Below are 14,216 nucleotides of genomic sequence, written 5' to 3' on the forward strand. Positions count from 1 at the left end.
TGTGTAAACTATCCCTTTAAGTTCCCAGCAAACTGGCCAAACTGGATTTCTATAAGTCAAAAGTGCTCAATTTCCCTGTCCAGTGAGAGCGTAGAGGCAGTGGGGATAAAGAGGAGGGAGGTAGATAGATAACACGCTCAATAGACCTAATAGATAGTATCTAGAAGACAGATCCTCGAGGACAACTTTGCAACTCTTCCCCGCCCAGGTTGTTGCTGTAAAGGAGAATGTGTTCTCAATCTCGTAGGTCGTGAAAAAAAGGTTTAAAAATATATATATTTAAAAAAAGACATTTGTCACACATTCCAGGCCCAAGTATTCTTAACAGAGGCATAGCCATTTAGACTATTTCGAAGAAAAAGTGAGAAAGAGCTTCTAGAATCACTACTACTGAACTGTTCTAGTCTCTGGCATGCGGAGAGTAATGAGTGTGGATATCAATCTCCATACTTTACTAACGTCCCATATCACAACCAGTTTAAAATGGAACTAAGCCTAAGGGACAGCATTTGAAGATGAAACTAGACTAGTACTGACAGCATGTCCTGTAGTTTTAGGTTTGCACAGTGAAGTGAGCGAGGAACGGAACTGGTTTCACAGAGACCATAACATGTAGGTGAAAAGGTACAACATACCTGGTACACTGTAGAGAGAGATCTAGGGCTGGAGACCAAAACCTCTTACACACACTAGGGCTGGGCGATATGGTTTTAATAGGCTTTTCCCATTCTAATTGTTTCAGCCAAACTTCAGCCAAAAATAATGGATAAAACTGACAGTAAGGTAGTCCTATTTGTAGAATATTGCATAAGAATCAAAATCCTCTTTATAGCCTCTAACTCTGGTACTCGAACCCATTGTTTCCATTTGCATAGTTATTTGTTCAATTCCAGCATTCTCTTCCAGTATTGTAATCAATTTCTTCATTTCCTGCACTCATTTGCTATCACTTACACACCATGTCACGTTGCCATTGTCTTAGTATATCGCTATTCCCAACAACAACAAAACATCCTTGACAGAACAATCCTTCTCCTCTGACTGCATTTTCGGCTTCAATTGCAGTTCTTACTTTCGCCACTAGGGGTAGTCAGACGATTGTTGTTGACATGTTGTGCTTGCAAGTTAGCTAGCAGTTCTCTTCTCAGCTGTTTGCATGTTTCTCACTGGCAATAAAAACAGATGATTGCCATAATTTTTTTGTTGTCATTACTGAATTATTTAATGTAACAAATCAAATCCAAACCAGTCCGTGAATGAATACCGTTATATTGTGTTTTATGGTTTACCGCCCAGCCCTAACACACACACACACACACACACCTTCCACTGTGTATGATATCTGATGATGCATACCACACACAGTCTACCAGCATACAACAGGTCATGCTAACATGTGTATGGTTCTCATAAAAGTATGTGAGAATGTGTGTGGGGGGGGGGGGGGGGGGCTGTTTTGGGGGAAACTGACAAACTGAAAAGTTCTAAATCTTGAGAGGTCACAGTCAGGGGGTGTGGGGGGGTTACCATGTGGGACGGTTACAATGTGTGGATTCAAATGTACAGAATCAAATGCTCTTCTGTCCACAAAACAGTCTCATTGATCCGGTTACTTGTCAGAAGTAACCAGAATACATGAGTTCAGTGGGTTAAGAAGGTGATGAAGCTTTTATGAGAAGGGACATGATGACCAAAGACACCACGGACAGACGGACGGGCAGACAGACAGACAGGAACTCACCGTCTGAGAGGTGACAAGACAGAAAGCAAGGGAAAGAAAGCCATGAGTCAGTCCGAGAAAAAGAGGAAGAGAGAGATGAAGAAGGAGAGATAGGCAGACTTCGCGGAGAGAGAGGGAGAGGGAGGAGAGGGAGAGAGAGAAACACTCACCCTCTGATAGATGACAGAAAGCAAGGGGAAGAAAGGTAAGAGTCAGTCAAAGACAAAACAAGGGGGAGAGAGAGGTAGAGAGAGTTGTGCAAAGCCTGAAGAGAAAGCATCAGAAGTAAGGCAAACCGATACAGACATGAAGCCTAAAGAGCTTGGGGCTCTAAGGGCTAGAAGCAGTGGCGGAAAATCAACTTACATGACCAATTTAGTACACTTCAGGCAATATGTCTGAGTGCACTGACTCCTGGTATTTATAGCACGGGAGGAAATAGTGCATTATAACAGATAGACCCAACACTTCTTTTGACAACTATGTTAACGCTGGAATTACATAAACAGCAGTCCTGTGTGAATACTACGCACGTTAAAGCAGACACGCATCTACTGTTCTTAGGGAACTTTTCAGGAACAAATGAAGAAATAGGCTGCTCATATTGCGGTGTACTCTAGTAATGCTGCAATTACCATAGCAGCAGCATTGGATTAACAAGAAACGACTTAGTGAGTGCATTGTAACAGAGCGACTTAGTGAGTGCATTGTGACAGAGCGACTTAGTGAGTGCATTGTAACAGAGCGACTTAGTGAGTGCATTGTAACAGAGCGACTTAGTGAGTGCATTGTAACAGAGCGACTTAGTGAGTGCATTGTAACAGAGCGTTTTGGTTGTTGTTATTACACTGGTCGAATAAGGAGCCCAGGGAGGGTCGGTCAGGGAGCGGGGTCATAATGTGACTCCCAAATGGCACCCTATTCCCTACATAGTGCCCTATGGGCCCTGGTCATAAGTTGTGGGCTACATGGGCGAATTGGGTGCCACTTGGGAGGCAAGCGTAAGGTCGTGGGGTCGTGGTGGTACCCTACCTTTGAGGGCGATGACCTTGCTGGCAGGGTTCATGATGGCACTGTCAGCAGAGATGGGACGTCTGCTGGGGTTATTGGGGTCGGCCATGTCTATGATCACCACCTGGTTCTGCTCGCCCACCTTCTCCCGGATGCAGATGAACTTGTCAGACTCCATGGTCAGGTAGCTGAAACCAATGTTAGCCGGGTTCACCCCCAGGTTCTGCAGCTGAAACACACCGCAACACACACAGCCGTTTCAATGGATTGGGTATATTTTGACCTCTTTTGGGATAGTTGAAATGTGTGCCATTATTGCGCACATCAAATCAAATCTTAGTTATTGGTCACATACACATGGTCAGCAGATGTTAATGCGAATGTAGCGAAATGCTTGTGCACCCGTGCGTCAATCTAATTAACATAATACAAGCATCTCTATCTAAATCCGTCAGTTTAAGCTAGATATCTCTGCTGTGTTTCACGCCCTTCCGCATCTGCGGTGGAAGGTGGCCGAGCTACAGCCGTGTCTCAGACCATGAGACATGCCGAAAATCAGTCTTCTCACGGAAAAGTCTGTAGCATCCGAACGGTTTGGCCTACACGATGGTGTTCTCCGTTTTGCTCTACGACCCCCTTAAAAATGAATGCAATTAAAACAATTCTAAAGAATTGAGTAATGACTTACATGACTAAATTATACTGCACAGCTTTTTAATACGTGTAATAACTACATTTTATTATTATGTTATATTAATAGCTGAATATAGAGAAAAAGCATTCCACCCTTTAAGAAATACACCATGTCAGGGCCAGTAGAAATGCTGCTGGTATTTACTGTGCTTTGATTGACGAACAGCAAGCTTGACTAGTTCATAAAAGGTGTCGAACTGACTGAATAAAGTCGATCTCATATATCCTGGCCATTCATAAAATCATACAACGTAGTTATATGTCCATGGTATCGATCCGGACAAGAAGTTTAGGTTGCCTATCAATCTTTGTTTTTGAAACCAGTGGACAGGCAGTGAAAAAATGTGCTCTTGCAACAGCTGCACAGTGCGGATCCCAGCCTGTGGAATAAAAGTGGAGCTTTTATTTCTCAATCTAAATAAAAAATCCAAAGGCCTAATGGACACATGCTCAAAACTCACACACTTGATATACTTAAAAAGGGGCAATCTGTAGTTGCTACATCCATTTTTGGACTTATATGATTCTTGAAGAATATAACTTATAAATGCCTCATGAGTTTAGTTCAATTGTCACACTCCATGAGAACCCAAAATATAAGCTTGTTTTTCTCCAATGTTTGTAAAAATTGTCAATGTAAACAAACACTGTATAGCCTCATAACATGGTTAAAACAATAATGTTGATATCATGGATGGTTAGTCTATCCATAGCTCGGTCTATTAACCTGAGAGTGGTTACATTTCTCCAGGCCCATTCCTTTAGCTTTTTACCAAAACAGAGGTCCGTTTTGTTATTGTTTCATCTGTGGATTTGCCCTTTAAACAGCTGCATATTAGCAAGATATCAAAGTGTCACCAACAAAAAGTGAAACAATAGGCCTTTAGCAAATGCAGAACATGGCATTCATTTTTTCATTTTCACTTTTCAGTAGTGCTCAAAGCATGCCATTCCATGAGCACAGCATATATTTTTCAACTCGAATCAATGAGCCCAATCAGTCCTCCATGACAACAAAATCATAAACAACAGAGTAGGGCTGGCTAATAAATCCTTAGTTTTGGTGTTATGCTCAGGTAAACAATTTGGCTAATCTATACTTCCATATTTTCAAGTCCTATTCTTGAAGATCAAGGGGTATAACATTTATTAGAATGACTGGAATTCTGATAAACTTTGTTTTTAAATGGAAATATATAATTTAAATTGTATTATTATATGTAGTAGAAAGCGATGGTTTAGTTAGAAGAAGCCTACATAACCAACCCATAAAGTTAAATTTAACATCTATATATGGCCAGCTATGTAAACTTTAACATTGATTTATCCTTCTTCTAATTGACTATTAAGGGAAAAGTAATCAAAAAGTAACTGAATGTAATCAGATTACATTAGTTTGGGTAATCCAAAAGTAACATCGTTACAAATTTGGACAGGTAATTAGTAACTGTAACGGATTACATTTAGAAAGTAATCTACCCAACCCTGTCAGTAGACTACCGAATTGCAACCTACCCAACCCTGTCAGTAGCCTACCGAATTGCATCAGTACGAGAGCTGTTCATTTGGCCCCCAAATTTTCATACTGGAAGGCTTTTTGGCGATTATCTGCAGATAAATTATGAAAACAGTCTATGAAGATGGTGAACCCTCTTCACTGCAGGAACAATAGTTAGACTAGTGATGAGATAGCCTCACTCTGGTACAAAATATGATAAAAGAAAACAGATTTAATTGTTTTAAAAGCTAATGATACTTACAGTACATGGTATTTTCAAAGATATTGATATCGGTCTACTGATTTAATTCAAAGTGCTGACAATGAAGTAGTCAACTGCTGCATTCTGAGTAGCAAAGCCAATGCTTAACACCTGCTTCATTCTTCAATCATAGCTGTATGTGGATAGCTGAGAAGGAAGCTTGAAGCCTGTGGAAGTCAGCAGACTTTTTTTAAATTTAAACTTTATTTAACCAGGTAGGCTAGTTGAGAACAAGTTCTCATTTACAACTGCGACCTGGCCAAGATAAAGCAAAGCAGTGTGACACAAACAACAACACAGAGTTACACATGGAATAAACAAACATAAAGTCAATAATACAATAGAAAAAGTATACATACAGTGTGTGCAAATGAGGTAGGATAAGGGAGGTAAGGCAATAAATAGGCCAGTGGCCAAATAATTACAATATAGCAATTAAAACACTGGAGTGATAGATGTGCAGAAGATGGGTGTGCAAGTAGAGATACTGGGGTGCAAAGGAGAAAAATAAATAACAGTATGGGGATGAGGTAGTTGGATGGGCTATTTATAGATGGGCTATGTACAGGTGCAGTGATCATTGAGCTGCTCTGACAGCTGGTGCTTAAAGTTATTGAGGGCGATATGAGTCTCCAGCTTCAGTGATTTTTGCAGTTCGTTCCAGTCATTGGCAGCAGAGAACTGGAAGGAAAGGCGGCCAAAGGAGAAATTGGCTTTGGGTGTGACCAGTGAAATATACCTGCTGGAGCGCGTGCTACGGGTGGGTGCTGCTATGGTGACCAGTGAGCTGAGATAAGGCGGGGCTTTACCTAGCAAAGACTTATAGATGACCTGGAGCCAGTGGGTTTGGCGACGAATATGAAGCGAGGGCCAGCCAACGAGAGCATACAGGTCGCAGTGGTGGGTAGTATATGGGGCTTTGGTGACAAAACGGATGGCACTGTGATAGATGGCATCCAATTTGCTGAGTAGAGTGTTGGAGGCTATTTTGTAAAAGACATCGCCAAAGTCAAGGATCGGTAGGATAGTCCGTTTTACGAGGGTATGTTTGGCAGCATGAGTGAAGGATGCTTTGTTGTGAAATAGGAAGCCGATTCTAGGTTTAATTTTGGATTGGAGATGCTTAATGTGAGTCTGGAAGGAGAGTTTACAGTCTAACCAGACACCTAGGTATTTGTAGATGTCCACATATTCTAAGTCAGAACCGTCCTGAGTAGTGATGCTGGTCAGGCGGGCAGGTGTGGGCGGCGATCGGTTGAAGAGCATGCATTTAATTTTACTTGCATTTAAGAGCAGTTGGAGGCCACGGAAGGAGAGTTGTATGGCATTGAAGCTCGTCTGGAGGTTAGTTAACACAGTGTCCAAAGAAGGGCCAGAAGTATACAGAATGGTGTAGAGTTGGATCAGAGAATCACCAGCAGCAAGAGCGACATCATTGATGTATACAGAGAAAAGAGTCGGCCCGAGAATTGAACTCTGTGGCACCCTCATAGAGACTGCCAGAGGTCCGGACAACAGGCCCTCCGATTTGACACACTGAACTCTGTCTGAGAAATAGTTGGTGAACCAGGCGAGGCAATCATTTGAGAAACCAAGGCTGTTGAGTCTGCCGATAAGAATGTGGTGATTGACAGAGTCGAAAGCCTTGGCCAGGTTGATGAATACAGCTGCACAGTATTGTCTCTTATCGATGGCGGTTATGATATCGTTTAGGACCTTGAGCGTGGCTGAGGTGCACCCATGACCAGCTTGGAAATCAGATTGCATAGCGGAGAAGGTACGGTGTGATTCGAAATGGTCGGTGATCTGTTTATTAACTTGGCTTTCGAAGACCTTAGAAAGGCAGGGTAGGATAGATATAGGTCTGTAGCAGTTTGGGTCTAGAGTGTCTCCCCCTTTGAAAAGGGGGATGACCGCGGCAGCTTTCCAATCTTTGGGGATCTCAGACGACACGAAAGAGAGGTTGAACAGGCTAGTAATAGGGGTTGCAACAATTTCGGCGGATAATTTTAGAAAGAGAGGGTCCAGATTGTCTAGCCTGGCTGATTTTTAGGGGTCCAGATTTTGCAAATCCTATCTGGATTTTGGTGAAGGAGAAATGGGGAGGCTTGGGCAAGTTGCTGTGGGGAGTGCAGGGCTGTTGACCGGGGTTGGGGTAGCCAGGTGGAAAGCATGGCCAGCCGTAGAAAAATGCTTATGGAAATTCTCAATTATCGTGGATTTATCAGTGGTGACAGTGTTTCCTAGCCTCAGTGCAGTGGGCAGCTGGGAGGAGGTGCTATTTTTGGAGTTTGTGCTACAGGATGCAAATTTCTGTTTGAAAAAGTTAGCCTTTGCTTTCCTAACTGCCTGTGTATATTGGTTCCTAACTTCCCTGAAAAGTTGCATATCTCGGGGGCTATTCGATGCTAATGCAGTACGCCACAGGATGTTTTTGTGCTGGTCAAGGGCAGTCAGGTCTGGAGTGAACCAGGGGATATATCTGTTCCTGGTTAAAAAAAAATTGAATGAGGCATGCTTATTTAAGATGGTGAGGAAAGCACTTTTAAAGAATAACCAGGCATCCTCTACTGACGGAATGAGGTCAATATCCTTCCAGGATACCCGGGCCAGGTCAATTAGAAAGGCCCGCTCGCTGAAGTGTTTTAGGGAGCGTTTGACAGTGATGAGGGGTGGTCGTTTGACCGCAGACTCATTACGGACGCAGGCAATGAGGCAGTGATCGCTGAGATCCTGGTTGAAGACAGCAGAGGTGTATTTGGAGGGCAGGTTGGTTAGGATGATATCTATGAGGGTGCCCACGTTTACGGATTTGGGGTTTTACCTGGTAGGTTCATTGAGAATTTGTGTGAGATTGAGGGCATCAAGCTTAGATTGTAGGATGGCCGGGGTGTTAAGCATGTCCCAGTTTAGGTCACCTAGCAGCACGAGCTCTGAAGATAGATGGGGGGCAATCAATTCACATATGGTGTCCAGGGCACAGCTGGGGGCAGAAGGTGGTCTATAGCAAGCGGCAACGGTGAGAGACTTGTATCTGGAAAGGTGGATCTTTAAAAGTAGAAGCTCAAATTGTTACATGATTCTTTAAAGGCCCAGTGAAGTCAAAATTAAGTTTTTTCCTATTTTATATCATATTGTACAATAACTGATGAAACTAACACTGTAAAAGTGTGAACATTTGATCAGTGTTATTTCCTGATAGTTGCTGGATGAAAATATAATCTAGCATTAGAATGTACCACAGGTCACCAAAATAGAGCTTTTTAGGCAAACAAAAATCCATAACACCCCCCCCAGGGGAGTCTGGCTGGCTACTACATGTGCTTGTGGAAAACACTGAAACACCCAAAGAAGCAGTGAGATTTGCTGGAGTCGTTCCTCCATGGAAATAATTATAGGAAAAAACAAAGGCACCAGTTGCTGACATTTGCCTAAAGGTGGGGAAAACAGTTGGTACCAAAATCACTCCCTCTATTAAAAGAACTCCCGTTCTTGTCCAATTTTCTGAGGAGGATATTCTTAAATGTCATTTCCAAGAAGGTTAGGCGGTGGTGGCACCCATCACAGTCAGCCCATGGAAACAGTGTGGGCATACAGTAGCATACGGCAGGCTGACAGACAACAACAGGATATTAGGCTGACTCTGGAAAGCTATATTTTCAATGACAGCTGCTATTCATTTAGCTTTTACTGAGGCATTATACCATAACATGCAACAGTAGTTTCTGCTGCTTATTTAATTCAAATAACCCAACACTACGAAATACAAAACTGTACATAGTTTGTTTCATGAATCTCAGATGTCGAACACTAATACGGTACCTATGTAATTATTGTGTAATTACCATGTTACGTTATTTCTAAGTAAATACCATGTAAACAGCAGCCTGTTTACATGGTTGATTCAGCACAGACCTCTGCTAGTGGGTTCACAGGGGCTTCCCGGAGTAGGCTGAGAATGTGCCCTGATCTCTAGTGTGCCTCCCAAATGGCACCCTATTCATTAGTGTGTGTAGGGCCCAGGGCCCTGGTCAAAAGTAGTGCACTATATAGGGAATATGGTGCCAACTGGGACACAGCCCTGATCTAGAGTGTGATGTGATCTTCTCTCCCAGCAGGTCATCATTTTCAGAGAGACAGATCTCCACTGATTCTCAGTAGTAGATTATCTCCATCATTGAGCATATCATTGTCCTAATGAGAAGAAGCCTCTTGCTCTGAAGATAACCAACCATGTTCAGTTTACAACCACAACATACCACCTGAAGGTTTTCAACCATTTTCAGTACTAGTATTCAGTGATACTGGCTAAATTCCAGGTGAAGTTGTTCTTGACCTTAGGCACAGATCTAGGATCACCTTGCCCTCCCCATGCCCTAACCATGATGAGGGAAAAACACAAACTGACTCGTGTCTCTAGGTCTCCACTGGGCCTCACCCAGCTCTGTGAGGGGGTCAGGGGTTAGGATGGAGCACCAAATCCGACGATAACATCAGAGAGGAGAGGCCAAAAGAGGAGACATCTCCACTGGCTGCCAGAAATCTCTCAGGAGGAGGGGGGATAGAGAAGTAAAGGAAGAGGTAACCAGTAAGCTGGGGGAATTGGGGAGGGGGGGGCACTGTATTCAAGAATTCCTGGAATACAGTGCTTGTTTGAAGCCTGGGTTAGGGTGGGGTGGCTGAGTCACCGGAAGCACCCCCGTTCCTATACAGAACATTCCAGACTAAATCACTCGCAACCACAACCCAGGGTGTTTCTCAATATGCATACTACAGTACTCCACACTCTTATGCCCTGAGTGTATTCTCCGAGGACGTTCTTATTAGTACGTTCTTGTGAGGACGAGTGTGGAGAACGCATAAAACATTACATTTGAGAAGCACTCGCACTCCATCTACTGTATTACCTCACGCTGTATCTCCCCATTCACTGAACCTTCTTTCAGCCGGGATAATGGCAATAGAGACTAAACGTACACAAAGCAAACCTTTTTCCTTAATAATTATCAGCTAGCTATAAGTCAATAGTAATCATCTAGCTAGCCAGCTGGTTTAACGGGCAAAAACAACCTAAAGCTAATGTTATGTGAGGCAGATGACTAGCTGTCAATTCTTTGTGGGTAGCTAGATAGTAAAACCAATAGGGCTAACTGGCTATGGTCATGTGATCTACCCACACGACAGTGGGTATTGTAGGCAGGTAAACATGTCAGAATTAGCACAGTATGTATTTATTAACGTATCAAGATAAATGGATTGTAGTCAGGCAACATATGAGATGTGAACGGGCAACATTTCATTCGGAAGTCGGAGTTTATTTGAGAAACACCCCCGGTGTCTTGACACACACTCAGTTTCCACAGCCCAGTGAGTGCACCTGCGCACACACGTTTTGTTCTTCTATCCTTGTGGGGACCTAAAATGTATTTCCATTCAAAATCCTATTTCACCCCTAACCTTATCCCAAAACCCTTACACTAATTGTAACCCTAACGCTAAACCCTAAACTTAATTTATTAGTCACATGCGCCGAACGAGTGTAGACTTTACCTTGAAATGCTTACTTACAAGCCCTTTCGAAACAATGCAGTTAAAAATAAAATTAACAAATAGATAAAAGTAAAATATCCTCTGAGGCAGCAGGCCTACCTGCATGTGTATGTACAGTAGTGGTCAAAAGTTTTGATAATGAAACAAATATAAATTTTCACAAAGTCTGCTGCCTCAGTTTGTATGATGGCAATTTGCATATACTCCAGAATGTTATGAAGAGTGATCAGATGAATTGCAATTTATTGCAAAGTCCCTCTTTGCCCCGGAAATGAACTGAATCCCCCCCAAAAAAATCCACTGCATTTCAGCCCTGCCACAAAATAACCAGCTGACATCATGTCAGTGATTCTCTCGTTAACACAGGTGTGAGTGTTGACGAGGACAAGGCTGGAGATCATTCTGTCATGCTGATTGAGTTTGAATAACAGACTGGAAGCTTCAAAAGAAGGGTGGTGCTTGGAATCAATGTTCTTCCTCTGTCAACCATGGTTATGTGCAAGGAAACACGTGCCGTCATCATTGCTTTGCACAAAAAGGGCTTCACAGGCAAGGATATTGCTGCCAGTAAGATTGCACCTAAATCAACCATTTATCGGATCATCAAGAACTTCAAGGAGTGGTTCAATTGTTGTGAAGAACGCTTCAGGGCACCCAAGAAAGTCCAGCAAGCGCCAGGACCGTTTCCGAAAGTTGATTCAGCTGCGGGATCGGGGCACCACCAGTACAGAGCTTGCTCAGGAATAGCAGCAGGCAGCAGGTGTGAGTGCATCTCCACACACAGTGAGGTGAAGACTTTGGAGGATGGCCTGGTGTCAAGAAGGGCAGCAAAAAAAACACTTCTCTCCAGGAAAAACATCAGGGACAGACTGATATTCTGCAAAAGGTACAGGGATTGGACTGCTGAGGACTGGGGTAAAGTCATTTTCTGATGAATCCCCTTTCCGATTGTTTGGGGCATCCGGAAAAAAGCTTGTCCGGAGAAGACAAGGTGAGCACTACCATCAGTCCTGTGTCATGCCAACAGTAAAGCATCCTGAGACCATTCATGTGTGGGGTTGCTTCTCAGCCAACGGAGTGGGCTCACTCACAATTTTGCCTAAGAACACAGCCATGAATAAAGAATGGTACCAACACATCCTCCGAGAGCAACTTCTCCCAACCATCCAGGAACAGTTTGGTGACGAACAATGCCTTCTCCAGCATGATGGAGCACCCTGCCATAAGGCAAAAGTGATAACTAAGTGGCTCTGGGAACAAAACATCGATATTTTGGGTCCATGACCAGGAAACTCCCCAGACCTTAATCCCATTGAGAACTTGTGGTCAATCCTCAAGAGGCGGGTGGACAAACAAAACCCCACAAATTCTGACAAACTCCGAGCATTGATTGTGCAAGAATGGGCTGCCATCAGTCAGGATCTGGCCCAGAAGTTAATTGACAGCATGCCAGGGCGGATTGCAGAGGTCTTGAAAAAGAAGGGTCAACACTGCAAATATTGACTCTTTGCATCAACTTCATGTAATTGTCAATAAAAGCCTTTGACACTTATGAAATGCTTGTAATTATACTTCAGTATTCCATAGTAACATCTGACAAAAATATCTAAAGACACTGAGGCAGCAGACTTTGTGAAAATGAATATTTGTGTCATTCTCAAAACTTTTGGCCACGACTGTACTCTACTATTGTGTGTATTGTGTTAACTAGGAACACAGATCAGATGTGTTCGCTATATTCCTCTAGCTTTAATTATGTTTATGTAACCCCCCCACCAGTAGCTCCTTAGGGACTCCAACCCCTTTGCTGTAAAACGGTAAGGAGCTGTACCACGAGTTAAAGAGTGACTACTGTATGACAGTAAAACCACAGCTGTCAGTTTAATGTTAGCCATCTTCACTATCACCACTGTTGCTATAGTCATAACAATATAGGCTGACAATAACAGACTACAGTTTTAGGACGGCTCATTCCAGTTAGGTGCATTGTTTCAGCTGAGACTGTGGTTTGTGTGTGTGTGTGTGTGGGGGGGGTAGTATGCATCAATATGCCTGACTGACGGTACTCCAGCCATTAGACAGAGCAGTTCCAGGCAACAGTTCTCCTGCCAGAGGTGCTCTGCTGGGCCTGATGATCATGATCACCTCACTTCCCCTTCCTGCCTTGATGTGGTTTGTTGGGTTAAATGGGCCTGCTTACCGCATCTGTCTATTAATGGAGACAACAGCAACTGCCAAGAGCAGGAAGCTGGTCATCGGTTAGTAGTTTCAAGTTTAATTTGTCACATGCACAAGTACAGTGAAATGTTTAACTTGCAAGCCCTTCCCAACAACGCAGTATTCAATATAGTATAACAAACAAAAACACAAAATAAAATAAAAAAGAGAATTTGCAGGCTATATACAGGGTCAGTGCCAGTACCAAATGTACAATGTGCAGGGATACTGGAGTAGTTGAGATAGATACAGTATGTACACAGAGTGAGAAATTAACACCAGCCACCAGCCAAATGCTGGTAGATTTTGCCATTGGCTGGTAGAATGTCTATTTTTACCAGCCACATTAGAGGGTTGTCATAGAACATTTGGAAGCATTATTGTTTTCCAATCCAGAGCCCACATGTAAAAAAACAAACGTGTGTGTGTGGCAGTCTGGAAGAGAGAATCTCAACGCTACAGTGTTTTCTGTGATGCATCTTAATTCTTTATTTTATCCTGAACAAAATGAGTCTGGTAATAAAATGGAGTGGCTGGTAAAACTTGGTCATCCGCCAGCCACTGCGGCTGTTAATTTCCCACTCTGTATGTACATATCTAGGCAGAGATTAGGAGAAAGTGACTGGTAGCAGGATTAATAATAATAATAATAAACAATATGGCAGCAGCATAAGTGGTAGTCTGCGTGGTAATGAGTGTGTGTGTGTATGTGTGTGTGTGGGTGTTAAGTGTGAGTGTGCACAAGAGTGTCAATGTAGGCGTGTGTGGGTAGAGAGCAGTAAGAGTGCATAGTCAGTGCATATAGTCCTTGGTGGGGGTGGGCAGCTATTGTCTATCTGTTTAAAAAGTATCATTGCTTGGGGTAGAAGTTGTCTCGGAGCCTGCTGGTCCGAGACCTGATACTCTGGTACCGCCTGCCGGACGGAAGCAGAGAGAATCTATGGCAGGGGTGGCTGGAGTCTTTGGCAATTTCTCGGGCCTTCCACAGACATCGCTTGGTGTGTATATCCTGAATGGCTGGGACCTCACCCCAGTGATATGCTGGGCCGTCCGCACCACCCTCTGTGTAGAGTAATATCACAAAGCAGGGTGGACAGGCAACATGGACGGACTGGGACAAGAAATCGGCCCAGGCATTTCTAATACACTGGACTATTTTTTTCTCTCAAGTCCCTCATTATTAGCCAAATAATGATCCATACTTCTGCAGTGTGCTTGTCTATAAATAGACAAGCACACTGGGCTAAAGATGGACCAGCCCATCT

The 14,216-nt window shown here is 43.2% G+C and overlaps 1 protein-coding gene across 2 annotated transcripts in view; it reads right to left on the reverse strand.

Annotated features, from left to right (window-relative positions):
* The window catches only part of LOC139576638 (clathrin heavy chain 1-like), a 39,770-nt gene that overhangs the window by 19,569 nt on the left and 5,985 nt on the right, over positions 1-14,216 (reverse strand). For both annotated transcript variants that reach the window (XM_071402935.1, XM_071402936.1), the window contains exon 2: positions 2,753-2,960. In XM_071402935.1, the coding sequence (XP_071259036.1) occupies positions 2,753-2,960 (208 nt within the window). The remainder of the gene's footprint in view (positions 1-2,752; positions 2,961-14,216) is intronic.

The sequence above is a fragment of the Salvelinus alpinus genome, chromosome 5 (genome assembly GCF_045679555.1).
Source record: "Salvelinus alpinus chromosome 5, SLU_Salpinus.1, whole genome shotgun sequence".
NCBI classification, from domain to species: domain Eukaryota; kingdom Metazoa; phylum Chordata; class Actinopteri; order Salmoniformes; family Salmonidae; genus Salvelinus; species Salvelinus alpinus.